Raw genomic sequence first — 25,320 nt, 5'->3', positions numbered from 1 at the left:
AATATACCGCTTCTCATTCTTGAAGAAAGGATCAAAAGCCGTGTCTAGTGCCGCCCGTGGCCACTCCTGCTCATTTACTAGAGGTCGACAGCGTCCCGCAAGTGTTTCCACCAGTGAATCTGCAACACTAGGGTCAGCGATCGACTCCCTCAGCGTTTCACCTCTCGACCATTCCGTTTCAAGCGGCGCAGGCGATACGCCCAGCGGGGTTTGCGATTGGCGGGTGCTGGTGGGTTGTCCGAGACTGTGGTGTGTGATAGGCGCGGTACTTGACGATTTAGGGAGATTCGTCGTGGTTTACAGTGTGATTACCCGTCGGTAATATTCAGTACAACTATTGAGGGTGAGTCCACTCTTATTTATCCCCCGACAGTAGACCTCCTGCTTTGTTTCTTCCCTGTGTCTTTCTTCATCATTTCACCTCTTTTCTTTTGTCCTTTCTCTCTTGTTTGAATTCGTCTGGAATTCGTCACTCTCTTGTCGTTCCTGCCCATCATTCATTTTCATTCCTTCAACTTGAAGTTGTTGCGACCGTCTGGGGAAGTATAGATCCACTCGGTTTGCATCCACGACCAGGCCGGAGCTGCCTTCTTCACATTCACTGATTCAAGTTCGGGGAACACCCTCAACTGCATTCGAATTCGCGTCTTTCTATCTTTTTTTCTCTTCTCAAATCTTTGCTCGCGATCGCTTCTGGTTTAAGCGTCGCCACAAAAGCTCGACTTTGAAGCCTCTCAGTACTGGTTACTGAACTCGTTTCATCCCACAGGTGTGCTGTTAAGCTTCATTCGCAATTTTCATTCGCTGCCGGACCAGCGACTCTCATCTTGAAGATGATCTTCCAAACTTCCATTATGGTCTTCATGGCCCATATCTTCCTCCTGCTCGGTCTTCCGACTGCCCTGGTTGGCGCCTCTCCGATGACCCCAAACACCAAGGAACTCGCAGTCACCGAGCCAGCGGCCTCAAGCTACTGGGTCGGCAGTATCAAGCGTCAAGGTGTCGCTCCTTTCAATAGCAACGCCGACTACCAGGTCTTCCGTAATGTCAAGGAGTTCGGTGCGAAAGGTAAGCTTATCACGAGATGTCCAGGTCCTCCAGCTCTATTCATACTAACCATGTGTTTCTAGGTGATGGCTCGACCGATGATACTGCTGCCATCAACAAGGCTATTTCGTCCGGTGGACGCTGCGGCAAAGGCTGTGATTCATCGACCACTACTCCGGCCCTTGTGTACTTTCCTCCCGGTACTTATGTTGTCTCCAAGCCTATTGTTCAGTATTACTACACCCAGATCGTCGGTGATGCGTCCGAGCTACCTGTGATCAAGGCCTCCGCTGCTTTCGCCGGAATGGCGGTCATTGACGCCGACCCATACGAGGACAATGGTGACAACTGGTTCACCAACCAGAACAACTTCTTCCGTGCCATTCGCAACTTGGTCATTGATCTGACCGCGGTCCCCAAGGGTGCCGGTGCTGGTATCCACTGGCAGGTTGGTCAGGCCACCAGCTTGCAGAACATTCGTTTCGAGATGGTCAAGGGTGGTGGTGCCGCCAACAAGCAACAGGGTATCTTCATGGACAACGGCTCTGGTGGTTTCATGTCCGACCTTACCTTCAACGGCGGTAACTACGGAATGTTCCTCGGCAACCAGCAGTTCACCACTCGCAACCTGAAGTTCAACGGCTGCCAGACTGCCATCTTCATGAACTGGAACTGGGCCTGGACCTTCAAGTCTCTCGACATCAATAACTGTGAAGTTGGTCTTAACATGTCCAATTCTCCCAGCAACCAGACTGTTGGCTCCGTCATGATGCTCGATAGCAAACTCACTAACACTCCCACTGGTATCGTCACTGCTTGGAACAAGGAGAGTGTTCCTATTGGCGGTGGCACTCTCGTTCTGCAAAATGTCGACTTCTCTGGCTCCAAGGTCGCTGTCACCGGCGTCGATGGCGACTCTATCCTCGCAGGCGGCGATGTTGTCAAGAACTGGGTTCAGGGCAACACCTACTCTCCATCCTCCGCCAGCAAGCGTGCTACTCAGCCCGAGGCTGACGAAGAGGAAGTCATCACTGTCACCAAGACTGTTATCCATACTGTCGGCGGTTGTGCCGCTACTGCCGGTGGCCTTGCTAGCACTCTTGCTACGAACGAGGCGCCGTCCTCGGTTGAGACTTCCCCCGCTGTTAGCAATGGCGAGGATACTCCTGCTCTGCCCTCTGGTACTGACAGTGGTGAGCGCACTGCCGCTACGGGTACCGGTGGTGGCCTTCCAGACACTATCAACAGTGTCCTGTCTGTCTTCGTTGGATCTACTGGCACCTACGAGCTCCCTGCCTCAACCCCCGAAGTTGCCACTGAAGCCACACCTGCCGTCGTTGCCTCCAGCCAGGTCCCCGCCGAGAAAGAGACCACTGTTTCCCAGGTTCCTGTCGTCCAATCGACCCCCGCTGTCGTCGCTTCTGGCTCTGGCTCTGGTTCTGGTTCGGGCTCTGGTTCGGGCTCGGGTTCGGGCTCGGGTACCACCAGCTCCTACCTTTCCCAGGGCACTAGCTCGAGCTCATCTGGATCTGGGTCTAGCAGTGGATCCGGCACCTGCAGCTCTGAGCAGAGCGTCTCTAAGGGCCGAACTCAAGGTACCCTCAAGTCCTCCACTATGCCAGATGGTCTTCTTGATGGTGATGCTGTCTTCGAGCGCTCCAAGCCTTTGTACGAGGATGTTCCTGCTTCTTCTTTTATCAGCGTCAAGTCTGCCGGAGCCAAGGGTGATGGCTCTACCGATGATACCAAGGCCATCCAGAAGGTCCTTGATAGTGCTACTTCCGACCAGGTTGTCTACTTCGACCATGGTGCCTATGTTATCACCTCTACCATTAAGATCCCTAAGAACGTCCGCATCACCGGTGAAATCTGGCCCATGCTCATGGCTCACGGTGCCAAGTTCCAAGATCAGAAGAACCCGGTCCCTCTTTTCCAGGTTGGCCAGAAGGGCGAGTCTGGTTCCATTGAGATGAGCGACCTTATTATCACCACCAAGGGCGCCGCTCCTGGTGCTATCTTGATGGAATGGAACCTTGGTGCTTCTTCCCAGGGATCCGCTGGTATGTGGGATGTTCACTTCCGCATTGGTGGTGCCGCTGGTACTGGTCTCCAGAGTGATACCTGCAAGAAGACTCCCTCCGTCAAAACTACCCCCAAGGAAGAGTGCATGGCCGCGTTCATGCTTCTGCACGTTACTGAGAAGGCCAGCGCCTATCTCGAGAACAACTGGTACTGGACCGCCGATCACGAGCTTGACCTTTCCGACCACTCCCAGATCAACATCTACACTGGCCGTGGTGTGCTCATTGAGTCGCAAAGCCCCGTCTGGCTGTGGGGTACCTCTTCTGAGCACCACCAGTTGTACAACTACCAGGTCTCCAGTGCTAAGAATACCTTTATGGGTCTCATTCAGACTGAAACCCCTTACTACCAGTCTAACCCCACCGCTCTGGTTCCCTACACTCCTCAGAGCTCCTGGAATGACCCTGACTTCTCTACCTGCAAGACTGCCTCCTGCCGCAAGTCCTGGGGTCTCCGTGTCCTCGATTCGTCGGATCTTTTCATCTATGGTGCCGGTCTGTACAGCTTCTTCGAGAACTACGCCCAGTCCTGCCTCAACTCTGAGGACTGCCAGGAGAACATGGTCGAGGTCGACTGCTCCGACGTTCACATTTACGGTCTCAGCACCAAGGCCTCCGTCAACATGGTCACCTCTTCCCAGGGCAAGAGCATGGTGCCCGAGAACGAGAACACGAGCAACTACTGCTCGACAATTGCTCTTTTCGAGCAGACTGTCTAGAGTCAGTCTTGGTTGACAGCACCCGAGATACCCTTCTTCTCTCCCAATAATCATCTTTTCATTTCTCACCTGTTTTCGCCTTGTTCATCATACCGCTTCCATGGTCCTGTATTTCTGGAACCTGGCTTGTCATTTGACTCTTTTTTTTTTCTTATTCTCTTAGATTGTTCCTGGTTTCTTGGCGGGATGCTCTGGACGAGTTACCTGGGAGTGTTTCGTTTGATACCACCGGAACGATGTGATCAATAATAGATGTGCGATCAATGCAATGAGTAAATGCCAACAAATATTACCGTGTGCCTATCGTAGACTAACCCATCGGGCGTTCTTCCCATGTATTGACTTCGCCTTGAGGAATCAATGGCATTCTGGAGGTACGTGGATTAAAGAGGAATACGGCCCTCCAATCGGCAACGAGCCCAATAGGTCGCGCCATACAGGTTGAGGATCAAGCAAATCGTGGGCAAAGTCATCAATACGTGGAAATTCGTCTGTACATTCAATCTCAATTACAATGTAAACCACTCTCCCAATGCAGCTTTCAGAGCATCAATATCGTGCTCCGAATTATCTCCCACCACCCATGCAACGATTCCATCCGGTCGGATCAACAAGGCACTCAGCCCACAGTTCTCCTTCGCCTCCAGTGCAAGATAATCTACCTTCCCATAATACTTTCCATCAACAACCGATTCCAGTTCACTATTCTTCCCAAAATCAAGAAGTAGCCCCCGCCCCTCCTCAAGCTTCGAGCCAAGCCTCGACCCATCCCCAAACTCGAAATCAGGCGCACTAGACCCAACAAGCGGATGTGCATGTCTCGGCTCTTCACCAAGAGTATACCGCTGCGAAAGGCCCCAGACCCGATCAATAAATAGATTAGCTCCATCATCGGTCTTGATCAGATCTTCCATCAGGGCACGGTTAGCCCGACCAAAGGCATCCGGCTTCAGCGCCGTGACCTGTGCACGAGTCCAATCAAGAACCCACGCAGCAATAGGGTGTCTCTCGCTCTCATAGGTATCGAGAAGAGTAAGGTCCTGCGTATTCTCCATGTTCTGTCCTTGGCACTCGTCACGCTGAACTATAGACGCAAGCTTCCACCCCAGATTCATCGCATCACCCAGTCCGACATTCAGCCCCTGCGCGCCAAGCGGAGAGTGAATATGCGCTGCATCACCGGCGAGAAGAACACGGTCCTTCCGGTAACTTGCTGCCTGCATCGAGCGGTCGGTATAAGAAGAAGCAAGATGAACCTTTGTAATCTTCACTTCTGTCTGACCAATGGCTCGGTCCAGAACCTGCTGAAGGTGATCCTGCGTGATATCACCCGAGCGATCGAAGTTCGCACCGTCGAATTCAAGGAGATGAAAAGCACCATTCTGCACCACGTTGATATACATCCCCGTCTCGGAAACGTTGAAACCAGGCTTTAACTTCTCGCGACCCTCTATCTCGATATGGGTTGCGTATCCGGTGAATTGAGCATCCGTCCCGACAAATCCGAAGCCAGCCTCTTTTCGAACAACGCTCCGACCACCATCACAGCCAACGAGCCATTTACCCCGAAACGATTCGGAATTATCATCCTCCGTTTCTACCGTAACGCCTGTCTCATCCTGTGAGATCGATCTCACAGACCGACCTCGAAGAATCTTCACGCCTAGACTCTCCACCCGCTCTGTTAGAACCTTTTCCACCTGGTCCATAGTCGTCGGTCCAGGACCAAGCGCCGGACCCGGAAGACGGTATTTCCAGCGTTGCAAATCAAACTGGTTGGCATTGATCTTGATACCGGCGAAATGGCCGCCGAATTGAAAACCTGGTTTCTTGCCCGGTTGGTATTGAGGCCTTTCATCCAGATTGAATAATTTCCCTAGTAATCCACGGCGGTAGAAGGCTTCGATGGATTGGATGTTTAAGCCTCGTAGACCTAGAGGCCCGCTTTTCCATGGCGAGTCTTGTTGTGTTGTTCGCTCTAGGACTAGGACTGATATTTGTCGGAGACCGAGCTCGTAGGCCAGGAAGAGGCCCACGGGTCCGGCGCCGGCGATCACGACGTCGTATAACTGGGATTTGGACTTGGTCATGTTGGACTGCCAGTGGAGGCGTGGAGGGCAGTATCGGGATATTAAAGTGGCATGTACTATAAATATTATTTCAAATTTCCTGCGTCGGACATGTTAAGCTTTATAGTCGCTGGGCAATCCCCACTGGTTTTTGCTCGGGGTTTGGAGTCGCCCGAGCTGGAGGCCTGAGTGCTTAGCTCGGGTTCGTGGGAGTCCGAGATTCCGTCCACCTGCGAGATTTTTCAATGAGTTCGGATGTCACTTCGTATTTCAAGATTAAAGTGTGTGAGAGGTGGACTAATACGGGTGAAGGTGCAAAGGGGCACGGGGGAAAGGGAGGGCCAAATTAGGCGTCAGAGACTCGGAAATCTCCTTGACCGTGGTCACTTTTTGACGTTTACTTTTGAGACAAGGCTTATATAGAATGAAAATAAAAATCTGAATATTTTTTAAGTTGACGCTATGCTCCATGACAAGCTTGACCTATTTTAGCTTTGTCTTCTAACTCCGGTATTAATAATATGTTACAATCAAGATCCAAAATAAAACTGTGTGGCTATGATTTAGAGCTCCTTCTTCAAAAAGTGCTCCGGCTTGTGAGTAGTCTCGTAGTCAACGTGCACATAAGCACGCTCCACGTCTGGAAGGGACTCGAGTTTGATTTGCAGTTCCTCCGCCACGTCGTGGGTCGCACGAAGAGACTCATTGGGCTCCATGACGATGTCGACTTCGACGAGAAGACGGGGGCCAGAGGTGTAAGCTCGGACTGTGTCGATGGCCGTAATGAGAGGGGAGTGAGTCATGGCTGTGAGAATATTAGCATTTCATGTTCAAGACGAAAAGATGAGATGAGAGACGGAAGGCGATCTTACAGATATAAGTGATGAGCTGTTGCATCTTGGTATCCGCGGTGACACCAATCAAGAGCTGGAACTCGCCATAAGCAGAGTGCAGCCACAGCCCACTGACAATCAACGACAGGATGATGGCACCCATCGGATCAATCCACCAGCGGATCTTACTACCGAGGATAGAGGTCATCACACCAATACCGTTGATGAGAAGATCGTTGCGGTGGTCTTCCCACAGAATCCGGATCTGAGAGACCTGATTGCGCAGAGCGAAGCAGTAAAGGAACAGCCCAAGCTTGGTGAAGAAAGCAACAGAGACAGCGATGATAGAGGGGAGGTGGAATTCTGCGACCAAGGTGTCGGAGCCTGCGACAATCTCGCGGATGGAGAAGGCGATGATGATCATCGAGACAGCAGTCATGAGGGCGCAGAAGCAGATGTTCCCGGCCGTTTCGATACGAGCCTTGCCGGCGGGGAATTTACGAGGGTCAACGCGGTTGACGGCCTTGTTGCAGAGAAGGAGGGTGAGGTTGGACATGGGGTCGAAGATGGCGTCGGCCATGGTTGTGAACAGGGACAGGGAACCGGACGAGGCGGCACCGTACACCTGAACAACACACAGAATGACGTTGGCGGCAAAACTAGCGTACACAGCGATCTTGTACTTCAAGCTATTTTCCTCGTTCAGGTCGCGCGCTTCCCGCACATGTTCCTCCACAGGCTTGAGCATGCGCTCGATATTCTCGTTCTGGTTTTCGTAGAAGCCCTGCAGTTTCCGGGTGGTGAGGGCCGCCTTGCCACGGTCACCAGTACTGCGGACCAGTTCGATGACTTTGGGGGTTGGAGAGGCGGAGTCGCGCTTGCGGCTAGTGTTGGCTTTAATTTGGCGGATTTCCTCCTCGGTTTTGAGCTTGGATGCGAGGTGGAACGGGTCGGTGGCCTTGGTATAGCGAGGTGGAGGCATTCCCTCCTCGTCAGAACTGCCATGGCGATGCTGGCTCATGTCAGTCTCGAGTTCGATGGCCGTGGAGGTGCCTTCCTGCTGAGGGCGCGGAGCCATTCTGTCGTGGGACCTATGCGACGAGTGGGGCGAGCTGCTATGGAAATGCTGAAAAGCATTTGGGTGGTTGGAGAGACTCTGACGTAGATGTTCCTCCATGATGGGTGGATGAAAGGTATGCTACCTTCAAGCTTGAGCTGGCGTCGGAATGGGGGGTAGAGCAAGGGGGATGTTGAGGAATAAGCAACCAAGGGGGACCGGTGAAAGAAACTGGCTGTGGCACTTGGACTTTTTTGTGATGGGGCTGTGCTTATCGTCTATCAATCCTCACTGGCAGTCAAAGCAGGGCTCCACTCGGATCGACATGGGAACTAAAACATGGAAATTGTGAAGAAATTAGTAGATAAAGTACATTCTATAAAGTATACATTATCACCAGCTCCCTTAGCTTCCAGGGACCCGAGGCCCAAACTAGCAGGCTGAGTAGAGTCTCACAATTCAACATAGGAAGCGTTGGACAAGACAACAGGGATCAGATTGTACATGTGGGGCTAGCCGATCAGACACGGCTATTTTATGCAGATGCACTTCTTTTCTTGGTAACGCTTGGGTCTACCTTAAAAAGGTCAAGGCCTATTGGAATATTTCCACAAAGGGAAACGAAGATTTTCACCGACCAAAGAATATGATATTGACATTTACACCCGTCTATCTATAAAAGATGGCCCCTGAATTGTGGGGTCAATTTCTTGGCATGCACGGTTTCTAAACTCCCACACTTATTCGCTGTTGGCCAGGTACTTCAGGATAGACTCGACGAAGCTCAGCTGCTCCTGGGCAGTACCATCAGTGGGGATGGGCTGGGTGGAGCCAACAGAGCTAGCAGTGGTTTCCACAGCGCTGGCAGTCTGCACCTCGACCGAGGGCTCATCGGATTGACGGGCCTGAGTAGCGAAGGTTGTGGTAGCGTAGAGCACAGGAGTAGCAGAGGTAGTCTCGACAGGAGCGGCGGTGGTTTCAACGGCGGCAGAGGTCTCGACAGCAGCAGCGGGGGTAGAAGGGGCCGCAGTAGTTTCCGCCGCAGCCGAGCTGGAGGAGCCGGAGGAGCCAGAAGAGCCAGAGCCAGAGCTAGAGCCGGAACCACCGAGAGTGAAATCAACGCAAGACTCGTAGGTCTGGTCGATGGACTCGGCGTACCAGTACCACTGCAGAACACAGTCACCAGCAGTAGAGCACTTGCTACCAAGATCATCGGGCAAGGTCACACTGAAGTCGGTCTCATTGCTGGTGACGCCAGTAGCGGTCGAGGCATAGACAGACCAGCTAATCAAAGGGCTGCCAATGACGGAGTTGGAAGAAGTCTCGACGACAGACACGTTGGCAACACCGGTGTGGGGGGCACGAATGTCAACAGTGAAGTCCACGGACTCACCGGCTGTGTAGGAGTAGACGTTGTCCTTGTTGTCGGCAAACTTGTAGCCCTTGCAAAGCCAGATATCGCACTCGCTCGCACTGTAGTCGCTCTGGCCATTGGCGACCTGCAGTTCACCTTGGATGTTGCCGTAGTTGTCGGACTCCTGGTTGCTTTTGACTTGTTGACCACAGGCGGAGGCCATGGCATCACCAGGCATACGGGCAGTTGGGCTGGTGACAAAACCGTGGGCATTGACCAGGGGGATGAGACCCACGAGGGCGGCAATGGGAGTAAATTGCTTCATTTTGGATGTTCGGATCGAGTATCGACTGTCCGGAACGAAAGAATGGAGTGATCGGTAAACCGGTACCGTTGAATTGTATATAGCGAATGAAAGTGAAAGGCTTCACGGTTCCAGACCGGAGGTAATGAAAAGAAGGAAGGAACAAAAAGGAAGGGTCGGCTTGATGTCTCCAGAGCTAGCGACGCTGGGTTTGGTCTGTTATATAGACGTCGACCCCTTTCTCCCTCCGGTTGAACCTAGAGTCGATCTCGAGCCCGTCAAATCCCATCCTCAATCAAGTTCAGACAGTCCAAAGTACCAAGAAAGGGCAATTTTCCTTATTCGGAGCTGTCATTAGGGCAAAATGCAGCTAATTGGTACTCTGAAACAATTGAACCCCTCATTGATGTCCCAAGAGAACGGGGCTCCTCCACCGAAAAGCGCGTGGTGAGACCGGGAATGTCTTCAAGGTCTCATATTTTCGGAGCATTATCCCTCGGTCGCTCTGCTAGTTGTATGAACGAATCGCAGCCGGGACAAGACCGAAGTTCTCCCTTAGGCGTTTTTAGGGCCTGCCAAGGCTCGCTCCACGCGCCGAGCAGGGGTTTTGACAGTTTCAGATTGATGGGACCACCAGTCGAACTTGAATCAGGTCCAACATGATTGCTGGAGAATATAGCGGAATGGATGAGCCATGTAAGTTCAGGATCGAAGCTTGCGCAAGGACTTGTTGGTGGTATGGCTAGAGCAGCTTAAGGGACGCGTGGGTCCCGAACGTTGGATGGTCGGACTCCTCGCCATTTTCAGCCTCGGGCAATCCTCTCAATCTACTTTTGATGAAGGTTGATCCGGAGTCTCGCGGGTCGGTGTATCCTTGAAACTTCGGGCTGCGGGTTTGTGTAGTGGATTGATACGTCATCTGCAGCTTTGTACTCAGAGTCCGTTGTGTTGAATTCTCATTGCCGCATCTTTGTCTTGCAACGGAGGTAGATAAAATGTTCACCGGATTTTATCGATGGTTCAATGAGTCAAGGCGTAGACCAATATTGATGGGACAAGGGAGCTCGAGGATATCAGCGGGGAGTCGGGACTGATGGGATATCTTCCCGATTCGATTTGTAATCCGCCATCGTGTTCATCGAAACTACGCCGAACTCTGATACTCTTCCACCCGTCTCATACCGCGATCATAGATGACTTGTATGTCTGAAGACCCGATACCAATTCAGCAGTCATCAAAATTTCTCAGGAAGACAGCCCCAATTCAATGGCTACACAGAACGATCTCAGATCCAGTACAGTGACCCTAACGCACGCCTCGTACCCTATAGATTTATTGACTTTTTCGCGCAGGCGACCAATTCCATTTCATTACGATACAAGCTCCTACCGATCGCACAAGAAATCATCTGGCCCGCTCACATGCTATAGCGCGCGGGCTCCAGAACAAACGAAAGCTTCGACAAAAGGCAGGTCTCAATTTTAACACATTTTCTCCCAAAAATGGCCATAGGCAACCAATAAGTACAAAGGATCAGGACAAGCCGTGTACAAGAAAAACTGGACCTTCTCTTGCCTGTGCGGCCGATCTGCTGCAAATGCTTGCTGCGGAATCACCGAAACAACAGCCATTATTAAATCAACGTAAGATCTGCAGATTTGCCGAAGTAGCCAGTCCCTGAAAGTTTCTTACCCGAAATTTCTCCGTTATAGAATTCGATCGGCAAGCTATTCGGCCAATGTTTAGTGTCTCGGACGAGCTTGTACTCCGAAACTTCCACTCCGTTCTTCAGAATGGGTCGAATGACAACGCACTGCTGAGTGCGGTTTTGCTCACATTTTCATTTTCATTCGGTGCAGACAATCTGAATACGGAATGCCTTGGTTATCAGAGTCAATCAATGAGCTATATACGTGACAGAATGAGTTATCCAGAGAAGGCCACCACTGAATCTACCTTAGGAGCCATTCTACTACTTGCCCGAATAGAGGTATGTATCTCTCAATTTACTACACTAATAGCTCATGGCACCGACGTTTGATTTTAATTTTCGTACTATAGGCTCTCTTGGGGATACCGAATCATGTTCAGCTTCACATGAGCGCAATAAAGGAAATTCTCGGCGTATGCCAAAGACTAGGTGTCTACCTGAGCGACGGTATCAAACGCGCAATCTTTTGGTAAATCTAAGTTTCTACTTTGATAACTGAAAATCTTCGCCTAATAATATACAACAGGTCGGACTTGAATGCCTCTGTTATGACAGGGAGTCATCGAATCGTTGATCACACAACCTTCGCCGAGCTCCAGTGGAGAAGAGATCCTTTTGCTCCAGACTTCTTCATCCTCCCTCCCGGATTCCAAGAACACTCAGTTCTATTGGGAGAGGGCTTTTTAGAAATACTCAGGGACATTTTCGCATTGCAATGCATCCGAGATTCTGCTTTGTTCGGCCACGAGGACGTAATCTCGATGGCGCATATCGATAATCACCAAGCATCGATCCAGTCAAGATTGGTGAGCTTGCCTAGTCACTCATCTATCTCGGAGTGCTGCCACCTAGCAGCATACCTATGCTCAGCTATGCTGCGCTGCAAAATTTGGCGATGCTCAACTCTTCCAGTAAGGTGACCCCTTGGCTCGTTTCTCTCCATGGCTCATCGGACTATACTAACGGATATGATAAGTCTTATCTTTCATCACAACTACTTTCCAAGATACAAAGTACAAATAATCATCCTCTGTGGGATACTTCGCCCGACTTGTTAGCTTGGCTTTTGCACATCGGTGGCGCCTTTGCCCCGGTAGGATCTATACGAGCAGGGTATATGGCACTAGTGCATTCAAACCACAACAAGTTGAGGAAATTGTATACATCGTGGTCGGAGCTGCTCGAAATCCTCAAGAGATTTATTTGGTCGGAAAAAGCATTCGCGGCTCAGGTTGAATCGTTTTGGGAGGAAAGTTCCCCAACTAGGCCTTAAAAGATGCGCCCAAGACGAAATTTATTTAGTTTTCTGGAAACTATACACATGACCTGAAGAAATTCATCTCTAACCATTAGTAATTATCTCCCTGCCATTAAATATTTATTGCATTTTCATCTTTGTCATCGACCATTGAAATACCGATCGCGTAAGCTGTAAAGTGCCCCGCTGGCATAACTACTATTGGTTGAGAACGAATAAGCTTCGACCTTTCCCTAAAGAGAAGTATCTTGTTTCCCTTTTAGGATGCAACTCTCTACCATATTGTATAAGATGAGTCCGAAAAATTCGTCCGACTTCGATGAAGAAATCCCCATGAGAGAAATGACTATAAGTAATCGAAGATTCCTGGAGTACAATCACCAATTATTCAAATTTATTTCACCATTCACAATCATAACATCCACGCCCTTTGAACCATGTCCGAACAACGTCTTTTCAAGCCCTTGAACATAGGCAACCTGAAAATCAACCATCGCATCGGAATGGCACCCCTAACTCGCTTACGAGCAAGTCAAGACCGAGTCCCAACACCCCTGATGAAAGAATACTACAGCCAACGCGCCGCTGTACCCGGTACTCTCATTATCACCGAGGGAACATTCATATCAGCAACCTGCGGTGGATTCCCGCATGCCCCAGGACTCTGGCGCGAAGAGCAAGTCGCTGCCTGGAAACCCATCACCGACGAAGTCCATCGCAAAGGATGTTTCATATTCTGCCAGCTATTCGCAATGGGCCGTGCTGCAGATGTCGAAATTGCCCGAAGAGAAGGTGTTGATATTGTCGCACCTAGCGCGATTCCAATTGAGGAGGGCGCCCCAGTACCTAGAGCCATGACCCTGGACGAAATCGAACAGACAGTCCGGGATTTTGTCGACGCTTCGCAGAATGCCATTCGGGCGGGCTTTGATGGGGTCGAGATCCATGGTGCTAACGGCTATCTCCTTGATCAATTCATCCAAGATGTCAGCAATGATCGAACTGATCAATATGGCGGTAGCGTCGAGAATCGAAATCGTTTGGTACAGGAAGTGATCGAGTCTGTCATCGAAGCCATCGGTCCCAAGCGCGTTGGACTTCGTCTGAGTCCTTGGAGTACATTCCAGGGCATGAGAATGGTCGATCCGATCCCGCAGTTCAGCAATCTCATCAATAAGGCCAACCAGTTCGACTTGGCCTATCTGCACCTTGTAGAGTCGCGGATCTCCGGAGCCAATGAGTCGATTGGTCATGAGAGTCTCGATTTCGCGTATGATCTCTGGAATGGACTTTTTCTTGTCGCTGGTGGCTACACGCTCCAAGAGGCACACGAACTGGTCGAGAAAAAGAGCTCTAAGGACATCATGGTCATATTTGGTCGTTACTTTATCTCAAATCCAGATCTGGTATATAGGGCCAGGAAGGGCCTAGAGCTGAGCGCGTACAATAGGGAGACCTTCTATGTCTCTGGGTCGGCGGTTGGTTATTCGGATTACCCATTCAGTGCTGGGTACCTGGAAAGTGAGACAATGGTTTAGTTCAGCCAGCACCCTTTGTTTTGAGGAATAGTTACTATAGCGTAAATAGTATGGCCAAAGGCGATTGATTGTTGGTCCGCTAATGAGAATTCAATGAGATAACTTGAAAGCAGCCAAGTATAGTTCTTAACCAATTCTGTAAGGATTTATAACGAACGCTTGAGGTATCAAGGAATATGCGTGCTGAAGCCAATAAAAGTCCAAAAAAGCAAGACATAACACAAAGAGATGCTGTCGGGAATCGAATTTTACGCTGGTATGGGGGTATCACTTCAACCATGGCACAAGGCTATGCAAAACCGCCTGTACAATCAACGCCCTTGCTCTGCAGTTGAGACGTGCACACGGCTGCCCTGCGCCGCCGCACCCGGAGCGTGGTTTCGCTCGTTATCAGAATCGTGCGTGGCAAAGTCGTCGGCGAAGGGATTCTGCACTTCGAAATCAGCCGAATTGTATTCGGACCGCTCGGTGTTGGATCTCGGTATAGTAGTGTTTTGGTTTGTGTTCGTTTCCGAGCGAGCACCACCCGACATGGTTGCAGCCGGAGCCGGGAGTTCACTTAGTCGGGCGGTTGTGTACTCTGGGCCCTGAGGCTCTTGAGGGATTTCCGACGAAAAAGGACGGTTGAGCGTGGCCGAAGTCGCGTCGTTGGAAGAGGCAGGGGAAACAGGAGATGTGGTTGCCGAGCCGCGAGCTTTGCGCGCTTTTAACAAGCCGCGTTGCTGTCCAGAGATGGCGACGGAAATCTCGTCGTTGGCCTCAATTAAAGTGAGGAGGGTAGCTTCATCTGGCGGCGGGTTGTTGCAGTGAATATAACTCTGGAGGAGGCGGGACGAGGTCTGGCAACGGTCCACAAACTCCTTGATCAATTCATTTCCTTCCATCTCCACTGGCGGGGTGGTCTGGACAAATTGGGTGAGAAGTTTCGCCGAGTTTCTCGCTTCCTCAATGCGTGCAGCCAGTTCACCAGGGTCTGGAAGCTGGTGTCGTGGTGGGCGAGCTTGGGGTCGTTGCGGCGGCATTGGTGCCATGGAGTTGGGAGGGTATGGGGTGGTCTGCTACACATGAAGTTAGTCTGATGTTCCCGAGATGGAGTCAACACGCCGGATTCCTTACAAATTGGGGTTGGCTCTTGGCTTTCTCCTTTGCCCACATCGCCAGTAGCGGTTGCAAATCCTCGTCCATTGCCTTGCTAGTTTCGAGGCCATGCAGAAACTGGCGCAGGTAATGCTGCACATGCCAATCGCGCCCGTTCCGCAAGAGCTCCTTGATTGTTGAGACGAACTTGCTGTCAAAGTACTTGGTGAAGCTGTGACCAGGGTTGTCGGTGAGGATGCGCATCAACATGATCGCATTGTACTGGACATGGCTCGGGGTCTGGATTGGGGTTGAGAGGTATTTGCGAATGCGCACGGCAGCCTCTTTGGCGGCGGCGGGGCTCGACTCGGCGCTCTCAACGATGAGAGGGAGATGAACGAACTCATTTCCTTGCTAGAGAGAGGAGGTTTCCGGTTAGCGACCAGATCACAGTAGGCACCAGATGGGTGGGTAGGCATCGCTAGGCAGGACACATACCGTATTCTGTGGGCTGTTGCTCACTTCGCAGAAAGTGGTCTGAATGGCAGGTTATTAGTGAAGAGCAAGATCGTCGATAGCCATGTAACACACCAATTCTCGGAGCAAAATGCCCTCCGGCGACTGATCGTTTTGGTCGGGGCTGCTCGCGCCGGAACCCGTCGCTGCGGCGGTCAGCAAAAATTGCGGGGAGCAAAAGGGGGGGGTTTGTGAATGGGATGAAGAACGACTCACTCGAGCGCCGAATCAGGCCCTTTGGCAGGATGCGCTTCATGGTTTCGATTTTCCAATGATTTTTTTTTTCTTTAGAAAAGGGGAAGAGGAAGGGAGGGGAAAAAGAAGCGCAACCAAAACAAGCGATGGGGTCCAAAAAAGCGCCCCCGGGGGGGTTTAGTGGTTTATTATCAATTTTAGTACTAGCCAGTTGCCAGTTGCTTCGCCTAAGCACATCCAGTCTCTCTAGCCGACACAGTGGCAAAGGGAGTCAATTTTGGACTGTTGCCTCACGTTGTTGGACTACGTGGACAATGTGAGGCACAGCACCTTCCACAACCTAATCTTGGGGTAAATAAGTACTACTACATAGTACGTCAAGATCGTCGAGAATCCTGAGTCAGCGGATTTCTTGCCGCAATTTTTTGAGGCTCTTTCGTCCCGTGGGAGATATTTTTAGCACTTTTAGATATGGCAGTTAGGCAGTACTGTTCAACTATTTCTCTCGTCTATTCTCAACAACAAGCCCAGTCAATAGAAAGATTTCCAATTTCAACGAGTTGAATACTCACGATGTAGAGTATCTCTACAAGATTTGGGAACTTTGCCAAGTCAATGCGCGTCAACGCATTGTGGCTGAGGCAATGCCAAGTCTGGTTATGCTATGGTCTCTGCATCGGCTGGTACAGGCAACCATTTTTTTTGGTCCACGCGACCAAAAATCATCAAAGGGCGCTGTCGAGAAGATGTAGTCTTTTTCTCTCCATTTTGAAGTATTGGAGACAAGGAGCGCGCAGAAATGCTAGAGAGGTGCTACTAGTAAGGGTTGTGGCGCCCATCATGACTGACCCGCACAGGCCATGCCTACCATCCTGAAAATATGTTTGTTGGAAAAGCATGGCAGTGAGAACAAAAGAGAGAATAGAAAAAACAGGGTTTCTCTATGAATAATATCATATAAATGTTGAGAAGTAAGTGGGAGAACCCAAAGAGAAGAAAAAAACGAAAAAAAGAAATGCCGGGCCCCCGAGTCGAACGGGGGGGTTACTTGACAGCACTCGAAGTCAGCAAGGGCACGACCAGCTTGTACTAACCTGGGGGATTTGGAAAGTACGGGTCCATTTACCTCTCATCACCGAGCAAATCGCCGAAGTAGGTGTCCGGGGTAGATTTTTTGATAGTAAATTGATTCAGGGTATTGGGGTGGGCTCTTCTTGGGTGCCCTGACAACCCCGCTCTGTATACAACTTGTTAGAACCTTGGAAGCAATAGTGAATGTATAACAGAGACCCGATCAGCTTTTTCATGGCCTGAGGGAGGATCTAGAACTGCAAACGGAAAGCAGGATTAAATAGACCCAGCATGCTAAAAGCTGCCTGACTCGTATAACAAAAAGACATGGATATTAGTATTTCTGCAATTTGAGGGCCCTAGAAGGCGAACGAATCCGAAGCACAGTATTGAAGATCTTGTTGACTTAGTACACTTGCCAATTCGAGAAGAAACAGCGAAAACCAAGGTCTGATGGTACTTTATGCTGCACAGACTAAACCTGAATCGGAATAAGCTACGGCTTGGACGTCAGCAGCCTGGGCGCTGAAAAAATGGCATCACTGATTATCAATCTCCCGGCTCTCCGTCCCTCAGTATAGCCGTACAGGAACGCATACAAGCCACGAATTGATTTCAAAGCGCGACAAATTTTGCGACTATTTAAGTAACTATAATTTTCTGGGTGGTTAGGCTAATTTTAATAACTACAATTCAACAGCAAACACTTCCAAGTGTCCTCAATTTCAATCAATCCTTCATACTATGGCCTCTATCCCTAACCTTGTATTCGGTGGAGCGACCATCACTGCCGAGGATGGAAGCTTTTCGAACGCCGCAGAAGTTTCAAGTCTATTTGAGACCCTCAAAACTGAAGGAATCACTCAACTTGACACTGCGCAGTCCTACGGTGGTGGTACCAGTGAGCAACTCATTGGCCAGGGCGAGGGATTATCAGACTTCCTTGTTGATACCAAGCATGTCGGAGGATTTGCTCCAGGAAGCTCATCTCGAAAAGAGATTTTTGAGCGAGCGATCGCCAGCCTGGAAAGACTGGGAGTTGAGAAAGTGAGATCCACCCTAAGATACGAGACCTGTTCACATACTGACGACCACAGGTGAACAACTTCTATATCCATGCCCCCGATCCAAAGGTGCCTCTTGAGGAAACTCTTGCCGGGATCAACGATCTCTACGAAGCAGGAAAATTTAACAACTTTGGGCTGTCCAACTTCAACGCCGACGAAATCAAAGATGTTCTGCGTGTGGCAACTAAGCATAGTTACATTCTTCCTAAGGTCTACCAGGGAAACTACAGCGCGATTGCCCGCCAGCTGGATAATGATATCCTGCCCACTCTGCGCGATAATGGGATTGCTTTCTACGCCTATAGTCCCATAGCAGGCGGATTTCTCACCAAAACCACGGCCCAGTTGACTTCCGGTACCAAGGGAGAGGGCCGTTGGGACCCGAAGTCACCGCTGGGCTCATTCTATCACGCTATATACGGAAAACCCGCTTTCTTTGAAGCATTGGACAAGTGGAATGCCATTTCCGAGGCGGCCGGGATCTCCAAGGCCGCGCTTGCATATCGATGGGTGGCGTTCCATTCGGCTCTTGATGCACGACTTGGGGACGTACTGGTCATTGGAGCTAGCAGTCTAACCCAGGTAAAACAGACTGTTGCTGCACTTAAAGCTGGACCTCTGCCTAATGAGGTGGCAGCGCAGATCTCGGGCTTGTGGGACATTGTGAAGAACGATGCGGTTGTGAATAACTTTGATGTCCTTAGATCAACCTAGAGGTGACTAACTAGTATACTTCATGGGTAGCCTTGGATCATATGCCTTGTATATATTAATTAGCATAAGCGTTTCCTTTTCTTGTGATCTATATTGTCATTTTTCTCTTACAGTCGCTTTTGAGAATGTAGAAGCCCTGTATTCGATAGAACAATCAATGCAGAGCTAGGTCACCGCCAAGTCTAGCACCGTAGAAAATTATGGTATGACTTTGAAGCTCAAGTCATTGAATTGGTACGATCTGTGGATATCTATCTAGTACTATTTATTCCTGTATCAGCGAGAACTCTCACAGCAGTATAGTATACTCCGTGTGTGAGGATGCTCAGATACTCACAGATCATCGTACGGAACCGGAGCCGCTGCCATGGTCTTTTATATTGTTATCTTAAGTTCCTCCTGGTTGACGATTCCTTTTGTTTATCTGACCGAGATTTTCCCGGCATAGCTACGCGCTAAGGGTAACGCTTTCGGCGTCGCGGGTTAGGCAATCGGCTACGACGCTGGATCGCTGCTCGTCCCGGTCATGTTTGCCGGTATCCACGAGAAGGTTACTTCTATCCTCCCTGTCTCATGTTTTCATTTCTGACTTCTTTTCTCAAACCTACTACGTCTTCGGTGCCGCTATGTTCATCTATATCCCCATAATCTACTGTTTCTTCCCCGAGACTGCGGGCCGCACGCTCGAGCAGATTGACTTCCTGTTTGCTAGCAAGAGCCTCTTCGTGTGGGATAAGGAGGAGTTTGCCAGGCGCAAGGCTCAGTTCAATGCTCAAATTCGAAAGATGGAGACTGAGGACGGTGGATATACGGGCGACGAGAAGAGATGCGAGGAGTTTGTAGTAAAGGTCTGATCGGGGAGATGGGAGATGGCTGGTCGCAAGCCAAACTGTCCATGCCCAGGTGATTGTTGTACAATGAATGGTCTTGCTGGTCAGCACGGTTTTTATCTACGAAGTGACATGACGGATCATGCTTATGTATCAAGACGAGCTATATACTTGTGTATATGAAAATGGATATCATTCCTCTCTGAAATTTGCGTTGGAATATGATAAGTCGCACGTACTCTCCGATGAGATCTGCCAGACTATGGCTTCCACCTATTTCTGGCACTGAGGCGCTTCAGACATGGCGGGTCTCGCTAATGTCTTCAAGAATAACATCAGTCGCTTTTTCACTGATCATAAAGATGGGAACGACAATAAAGAATCCAGGAATACGCGGAAAGACAGATGCATCAACTACTCGCAGGTTTCTCACGCCGCGGACACGAAAGCGAGAATCAAGAACGGCGTTTGGGTCATCGTCTGGCCCTATAGGGCAGGTGCATGAAGCATGATGACCCCACGACTCATTCCTGATAAACTGCCTCACCTGCTCTGCAGAAGATACTTCATAGCCCGGTATCTGCTCTTCAGGAGGCTTATTATCGGACAGTGGGGTCTTGTCCATGATGCGGCGCGCGAAGCTGACACCTTCGGCAATGGCGTTAAGGTCCCGCTCGGATGCCTCTGTCGCGACTGCACTCATACCAAAGTAATTGAAATTGATATCAGGCATGTCCCGAGGATCGGCTGACTCGAGCTTAACAGTTCCCTCACGGTTACGTGTGTGAGCCTTAAGTACGGCCCACGTGAAATGTTTCTTGTCAAATGTGGCGCGTTCAGAATGCCCAGGATAGTAGCCTTTGAAGAGGGTAGGTCCACCGAAGATAAAGAGATCAGGGTCCCCATCAGCATATCTGGACTTCTTCGTCATGCCAAAATTGAGTCCATTTGATAGATAGGGTCCACACTGGCGCGTCCAATCATTAAGGGCCGGGTCCCCTGGTTTCCCGAATGTGCATTTTGCTATGGTTTGGAAATCATCCTGTACTTTGCTGATGACGGGGACCTCGTAGCGATCCTGGAGATTGGTGCCAACGCCCTGCAAATCTTTAACAACAGGAATTCCAACCCTCTTTAACTCGTCTGTCGGGCCGACACCGCTCAGCTTGAGGAGCTGTGGGGTGTTAAAAGCTCCCGCCGCAAGGATGACCTCTCGAGAGACGAGGACGCGGTGCTTTGTGCCGGCGGCGGATAAACTTGACCGTGGATCAGCCTTGTACATACTGCTGCCTTCGAGGAACTCGACACCAATTGCTTTGGGCATGACAGTATCTTCCTCGAAAAGAACGCGTGTAGCGAGGCAGTTTGTCCTGATATGCAGCGGATACTCCTTAGCCGTATTTACGAGAAAGTCTCGAGTGCCGCTTCTCTTTGCCTGATCCTTGGACAGGGGTATATGATAGATGGCTTCAGTCACATCCCGAGAAGGATCACTGGAATTCACGTCCCGCTGCAGGAGTCCAACGAGTTGGGAAACTTTCTCGGGGATTAGTCCGAGAATAGTATTCCCCATAGCAGTAGCAGCAGAAGTGAGGATAGAAAGAAACTTAGAATCTTGCAGGGTCAATTCCAGATCAGCGCGGCTCGTATGCAGCCAACCGGTGAAGCCGTGACCAGAGCTGCCACTTGGAAGATACTCGCAATGTTCCAGGCGCCTGAAATACTGGCGCATATTCTTCGGGTCCCACGAAGCGTCGCCGGTGAGATTGGCGATGTTTGACCAATCACTCTCGTGCGGATAGATGGTGATCAGAGCATTATGTGCCGAACAGCCACCTAGCGTTCCTGCGCGCGGGTAGAGGATGCCTTTCGGCTTCGATCCGCTTGGTGGATTCAGTCCGACATAGAGTGTTCCCGCGGTTGTCTCCCAAGTCATTTTCGAGTCTTGCCGTGCAACGGTCTCATCCGCATAATGCTTGACGAAATAGTCCCAGCGCATCTTCTCGTCCTCTGTAGACAGGAAATGAAAGCCTGGAACCTGCTGGTGGATGTTGGATCCCTGATCATCCCCTGCTTCGACCAGGAGAACTTTATGGCCGTTCCGGGCGAGATTCGCGGCCAACGGTCCACCGCCGGCGCCTGAACCAACTACGACGTAGTCGTAGTTGTCAAGTGTTTCGGCTGCCTCCTCGGGAAGCATGTCATTGTCCACATTTATGGCGCTTACAGCTGGCCCGGGCGCGCTGGTTGTGAAATGTTCGCTCATGGTTACATGCGCAAACTCAGAAGTTTCTTTTTGACGAGCCGCATATCTTCAGGTTTAGTTTGCGAGTGTGTTTTAAAACCTTTTGTCAGTTTAGAACAAGGCTGACTAAAAAAAAGTCGAGAGCGTCATCCTCGTTTTCTGGCGTAATAAGTACCCCACGGTTGAATTGAGGCATTAATGGACGAATTATTTTTCAGGTAGCCCAGTATCACCGCACACGGAAACATTCTAGACTGCTATAGTACACCGTCATTCTTCTGGTGCAAATCAGAGGAAGATTAAGAATTTTTATTTATTTTAATTCTTTAGGACAGTAGATTGAGGCTTTGTATACAATTTTTAGAAGTCCACATTCGATGGCTAATCAATCTAAAGATCAACGATTGTCAAAGAACTCCCAAAGCTTTAAGAACTCCATATACTATATCTCAGTGCTTTATCAACAATAGTAATCATCTTAGGATACTTATGATGCTCTGATAGTTGCTGGTGTGGAGGCTATATAACAAATTTACATACTATACAGAAGAATAAGATGATCGCCTGCTCCTAGCATCACTAAATGTTTCTTTATCATGAAATAATTATATTACTTTGTTTACCTTCGCCTCTCTTTATTATCAGCAGTAGCACTGACAATAGCATCAATATATAGCTACATACACGCCGCCTCTAGGGCAGCCTTGATGTTTTTGTGTTGAAGACGACTGACATGAGCTGGTAACAATCCAAAATCACAATGGTCATACCGCTGGTGATTGTTTAAATATCCATGGAAATCAACCTTCTTCGACAAAACAGCCTTTGTCCATCCGACTTATCGGTCTGAGAGAAAGGCTAACCGCATTTGCCACCGCCACCTAGAGCAACATAGAGCTTTATGCTTAGTTCTATGCGACCCAAGGACAGAATTTGTGGATCTAAGAAAAATACCTCCAAGGGGATTTAGACCCTAATCTAGAGCGTCGGTGACGCTGCTGCGTTGTGTATTACCTTCTTTGTATGACTTGATATGACATCAAGTATATGAATACTGCACATATATTCAGCCCCCAACAGTACCCATTTCGGCATTATCCCATCTCTCTCATATCGAACAACTACTCCTACAACCCTTCAATATTGAGTTAATCTGCCATACATCATCTGCAGAGCAGATATCAACTTTTTCACAACAGACTCAGAGCAAATTAAGCAAATTTATACGCCATGATTCGTGCTCCTCGCATCTTGCCAACCGATCCAGCAATACTGCTGATGGAAGGTGATCCTGCTACGATTCAGCCGCAGCATTCCCATCGCCCCGGTATGTACGATGATCCTGGTGCTATTACACAAGGCACCTCGCAAATTGAAGTGATTGATCTGAACGTCCCACCGACTGGCCCCGGTTGCGTGGAATGCGAAGCTGCCAATAAATGGTGGTTCCATCTACGTCGTTGTGCCAAGTGTGGACATATTGGCTGCTGTGACTCGTCTCCATCACAGCATGCCTCCAAACATGTCATGTCGACGGAACATCCTGTCGTTCGCAGCTTTGAGCCTGGCGAGGATTGGTTCTTTGATTACCGCACGGAGGAAACATTTCTGGGGCCGCCCTTGCAGCCGCCATTACACCATCCAGTTAGTCAGCCAGTACCCGGGCCCAGAGGAAGGGTGCCACGGGACTGGGAAGCCCACTTGAATTTCTGATGAACCCGTGTTTTTAAAAGTTGGTATCAAGAGGGCAAGTTTAGTCCTTTGTCCCTCCTTTATTTCTTTGTGTTGCAAGACCTTATGATGCACTCTTCTTCCTCTTTAGCTGTATTCTCAGCATCCATCTAGTAACTCTAGAATGCATCATCTTGACCCCTTCTTTCCTTTCTATGAGGATGCGAGCCCGGCGGTTCACTGCTAGTAGGATCTCACCGTCCTATTAGCATCCTGAGTTTCGTCGGGTTTACCAGGAATCTCCCATGTAAGCCACTTGATGCAGTCCCTCATAATGCGGGTAACGACGGTATGATATACGCTGCCGTTATGCTAGCAACTTCTACATCACATTTTTGGGACACCGTGGGAAACTTCAGATGTTGTAGCTTTCGACTGGAGGAGCATTTTTATCTTGTTACATGATACATCTGGAGACGCAGAAACCCGAGGATCCTATTTCGACAAATATGGCCATATAAGGGGGATGACTTTCCGCTGTCTGCTCTTTGTGTTCGCGGCCCGACCCTTCACAAGATACTTGACACTAAATATGTGATCCTACTCTGTATCCTTGGTGAAGCTTTCTTTTATCATTTGCCCCTTCTTGAAGTAGATGCATACAGAAAACTAGACGAGCAAGACATATTGACAGCCATACAAGATTTAACGGCCGCGTTCCAAGTTCAAATGCGGCTCATCGACTCATAGTCCTTGGGTATTTGTGAAGACGTTGCTAGCGCATTCCCCGACATTTCGATGTTTAGTTAGTGAGTTGGTGGGAGTTAGACGTAGAGATTCTTTCTGTGATGAAATGTAGTGGATTATACCTTATTCGCCGCTGTCTCACGGCCATCGTGAAAAAGCTAATCTCACTGCGCCCATATTTGCTAGATCTAGTGTTCTTGTAAAGAGACGAGTTGGTCATTGAGACGCCGAAGCATCTGGCCCCTACCGTGGTGCTATGGTGCTGCAGCCACTGAATCCAGAAGTGTATCCATCCATAAGACCATATTCCGCAAACGCTTAGACAACCTGTCTGTATCTTTGTCTCTCCTCATTGCTGGATTGTGTGCATACACGAAAACACAGACGAGCTTCTGTTCCTTAAACGAACCAAACAACCTTATTTCCTTGTTCTTGTTCGATCTCTTAGTTGGCTAGTCAGTAGTTACTCATCAATCACTTTGTATAGATTACTCACTCTCGTCACTCACGGTAACATCCTTATTAGCATCGAATTGCACATCCTCTGATAGTTGCCAGGGCCTTTCACAATAGACCTCATGAGGTCCAACACAGAGAATTTTTCCAGTGAAATTTCTTTTGGTCTCTCCAGGGCAAAGTATAGTTGAAGATTCATCCGTATCTTTTTCATCGCTGAGTGTCAACCTCACATCGGCTTCTGCTGATACGGTGATATTGTCATTGACAAATCTTGCCGTATGCGTGGTGGAATGAGCATTCATGCTTGGTATAAGTATATAAGGTCTCGATAAGGTTGTGTTGAATGCAGTGTCTCCCCATAAAATTCCATATGTTCGGCTAAGTTTGTTATCTGACCTCATGTCGAGTAGTTATATATTGTGATTGCTGACATGACGTCACGGTATCAGCTGCATCGGTATTTATATCCATGGGTTCCGTAAAGTCATAAGTCAAGAGTTAATTATTTAGTTAATGGATCAATGACTAAGACCATTTAGACTTTCAATTTACCATTGATCGCTTTACCAAGGTCCGGAAACCCAAGGAATGCTTTTCTTCTTATGACAGTGTAAAGGCGAGTACTAAGGGACTGGCTAGAAACCTATGACTAGGCTCGGGTGGAACCCGGGGAATAAGGATAGACTCAATCAATAATATAAAAGGTAACAGAGACTAATTTTTGAAGAAACTTTAAGAACAAATGAAACGATATTA

At 49.4% G+C, this 25,320-nt stretch overlaps 12 protein-coding genes across 12 annotated transcripts; 6 read left to right on the top strand and 6 right to left on the bottom strand.

The window, feature by feature from the left end:
- Nucleotides 1-833: 833 nt before the first annotated feature.
- On the top strand, nt 834-3,847 carry N7481_009709 (uncharacterized protein; the record flags this gene model as incomplete). The annotated part of the gene is made up of 2 exons (XM_057268928.1): nt 834-1,068; nt 1,131-3,847. The coding sequence occupies 2 exons, from the start codon at nt 834-836 to the stop codon at nt 3,845-3,847; spliced, it is 2,952 nt and encodes a 983-aa protein (XP_057119605.1).
- A 509-nt stretch (nt 3,848-4,356) lies between these two features.
- Nucleotides 4,357-5,937, bottom strand: N7481_009708 (pentachlorophenol 4-monooxygenase; the record flags this gene model as incomplete). The annotated part of the gene is made up of 1 exon (XM_057268927.1): nt 4,357-5,937. One exon carries the CDS (start codon nt 5,935-5,937, stop codon nt 4,357-4,359), a length of 1,581 nt encoding a protein of 526 aa, XP_057119604.1.
- A 542-nt stretch (nt 5,938-6,479) lies between these two features.
- N7481_009707 (cation diffusion facilitator family transporter) lies at nt 6,480-7,926 on the bottom strand (the record flags this gene model as incomplete). Its single annotated transcript, XM_057268926.1, has 2 exons — nt 6,480-6,721; nt 6,789-7,926. 2 exons carry the CDS (start codon nt 7,924-7,926, stop codon nt 6,480-6,482), a joined length of 1,380 nt encoding a protein of 459 aa, XP_057119603.1.
- Nucleotides 7,927-8,546: 620 nt separating this feature from the next.
- N7481_009706 (lytic polysaccharide monooxygenase) lies at nt 8,547-9,485 on the bottom strand (the record flags this gene model as incomplete). The annotated part of the gene is made up of 1 exon (XM_057268925.1): nt 8,547-9,485. The coding sequence occupies one exon, from the start codon at nt 9,483-9,485 to the stop codon at nt 8,547-8,549; it is 939 nt and encodes a 312-aa protein (XP_057119602.1).
- Nucleotides 9,486-10,819: 1,334 nt separating this feature from the next.
- N7481_009705 (N-ethylmaleimide reductase) lies at nt 10,820-12,449 on the top strand (the record flags this gene model as incomplete). Its single annotated transcript, XM_057268924.1, has 5 exons — nt 10,820-11,108; nt 11,178-11,455; nt 11,527-11,645; nt 11,703-12,087; nt 12,183-12,449. Coding segments are annotated over 5 exons (1,338 nt in total), but the record flags the coding sequence as incomplete, so codon positions are not given.
- A 422-nt stretch (nt 12,450-12,871) lies between these two features.
- N7481_009704 (alkene reductase) lies at nt 12,872-13,972 on the top strand (the record flags this gene model as incomplete). Its single annotated transcript, XM_057268923.1, has 1 exon — nt 12,872-13,972. One exon carries the CDS (start codon nt 12,872-12,874, stop codon nt 13,970-13,972), a length of 1,101 nt encoding a protein of 366 aa, XP_057119600.1.
- A 311-nt stretch (nt 13,973-14,283) lies between these two features.
- On the bottom strand, nt 14,284-15,821 carry N7481_009703 (VHS and GAT domain-containing protein; the record flags this gene model as incomplete). The annotated part of the gene is made up of 5 exons (XM_057268922.1): nt 14,284-15,027; nt 15,089-15,463; nt 15,548-15,586; nt 15,641-15,711; nt 15,782-15,821. The coding sequence occupies 5 exons, from the start codon at nt 15,819-15,821 to the stop codon at nt 14,284-14,286; spliced, it is 1,269 nt and encodes a 422-aa protein (XP_057119599.1).
- Nucleotides 15,822-17,575: 1,754 nt separating this feature from the next.
- N7481_009702 (aldo/keto reductase family protein) lies at nt 17,576-18,612 on the top strand (the record flags this gene model as incomplete). Its single annotated transcript, XM_057268921.1, has 2 exons — nt 17,576-17,878; nt 17,929-18,612. 2 exons carry the CDS (start codon nt 17,576-17,578, stop codon nt 18,610-18,612), a joined length of 987 nt encoding a protein of 328 aa, XP_057119598.1.
- A 626-nt stretch (nt 18,613-19,238) lies between these two features.
- N7481_009701 (uncharacterized protein) lies at nt 19,239-19,466 on the top strand (the record flags this gene model as incomplete). The annotated part of the gene is made up of 1 exon (XM_057268920.1): nt 19,239-19,466. The coding sequence occupies one exon, from the start codon at nt 19,239-19,241 to the stop codon at nt 19,464-19,466; it is 228 nt and encodes a 75-aa protein (XP_057119597.1).
- Nucleotides 19,467-19,737: 271 nt separating this feature from the next.
- On the bottom strand, nt 19,738-21,708 carry N7481_009700 (GMC family oxidoreductase; the record flags this gene model as incomplete). Its single annotated transcript, XM_057268919.1, has 1 exon — nt 19,738-21,708. One exon carries the CDS (start codon nt 21,706-21,708, stop codon nt 19,738-19,740), a length of 1,971 nt encoding a protein of 656 aa, XP_057119596.1.
- A 1,209-nt stretch (nt 21,709-22,917) lies between these two features.
- On the top strand, nt 22,918-23,400 carry N7481_009699 (uncharacterized protein; the record flags this gene model as incomplete). Its single annotated transcript, XM_057268918.1, has 1 exon — nt 22,918-23,400. One exon carries the CDS (start codon nt 22,918-22,920, stop codon nt 23,398-23,400), a length of 483 nt encoding a protein of 160 aa, XP_057119595.1.
- Nucleotides 23,401-24,504: 1,104 nt separating this feature from the next.
- N7481_009698 (uncharacterized protein) lies at nt 24,505-24,866 on the bottom strand (the record flags this gene model as incomplete). Its single annotated transcript, XM_057268917.1, has 2 exons — nt 24,505-24,548; nt 24,602-24,866. 2 exons carry the CDS (start codon nt 24,864-24,866, stop codon nt 24,505-24,507), a joined length of 309 nt encoding a protein of 102 aa, XP_057119594.1.
- Nucleotides 24,867-25,320: the final 454 nt, after the last annotated feature.

This window comes from Penicillium waksmanii (assembly GCF_028829765.1).
Source record: "Penicillium waksmanii strain IBT 27052 chromosome Unknown utg000008l:1.0-5622682.0:1.0-5626561.0, whole genome shotgun sequence".
NCBI classification, from domain to species: Eukaryota; Fungi; Ascomycota; class Eurotiomycetes; order Eurotiales; family Aspergillaceae; genus Penicillium; species Penicillium waksmanii.
Note: the sequence above shows the minus strand (reverse complement) of the source record. Positions and strands in the feature narration are given on the sequence as shown.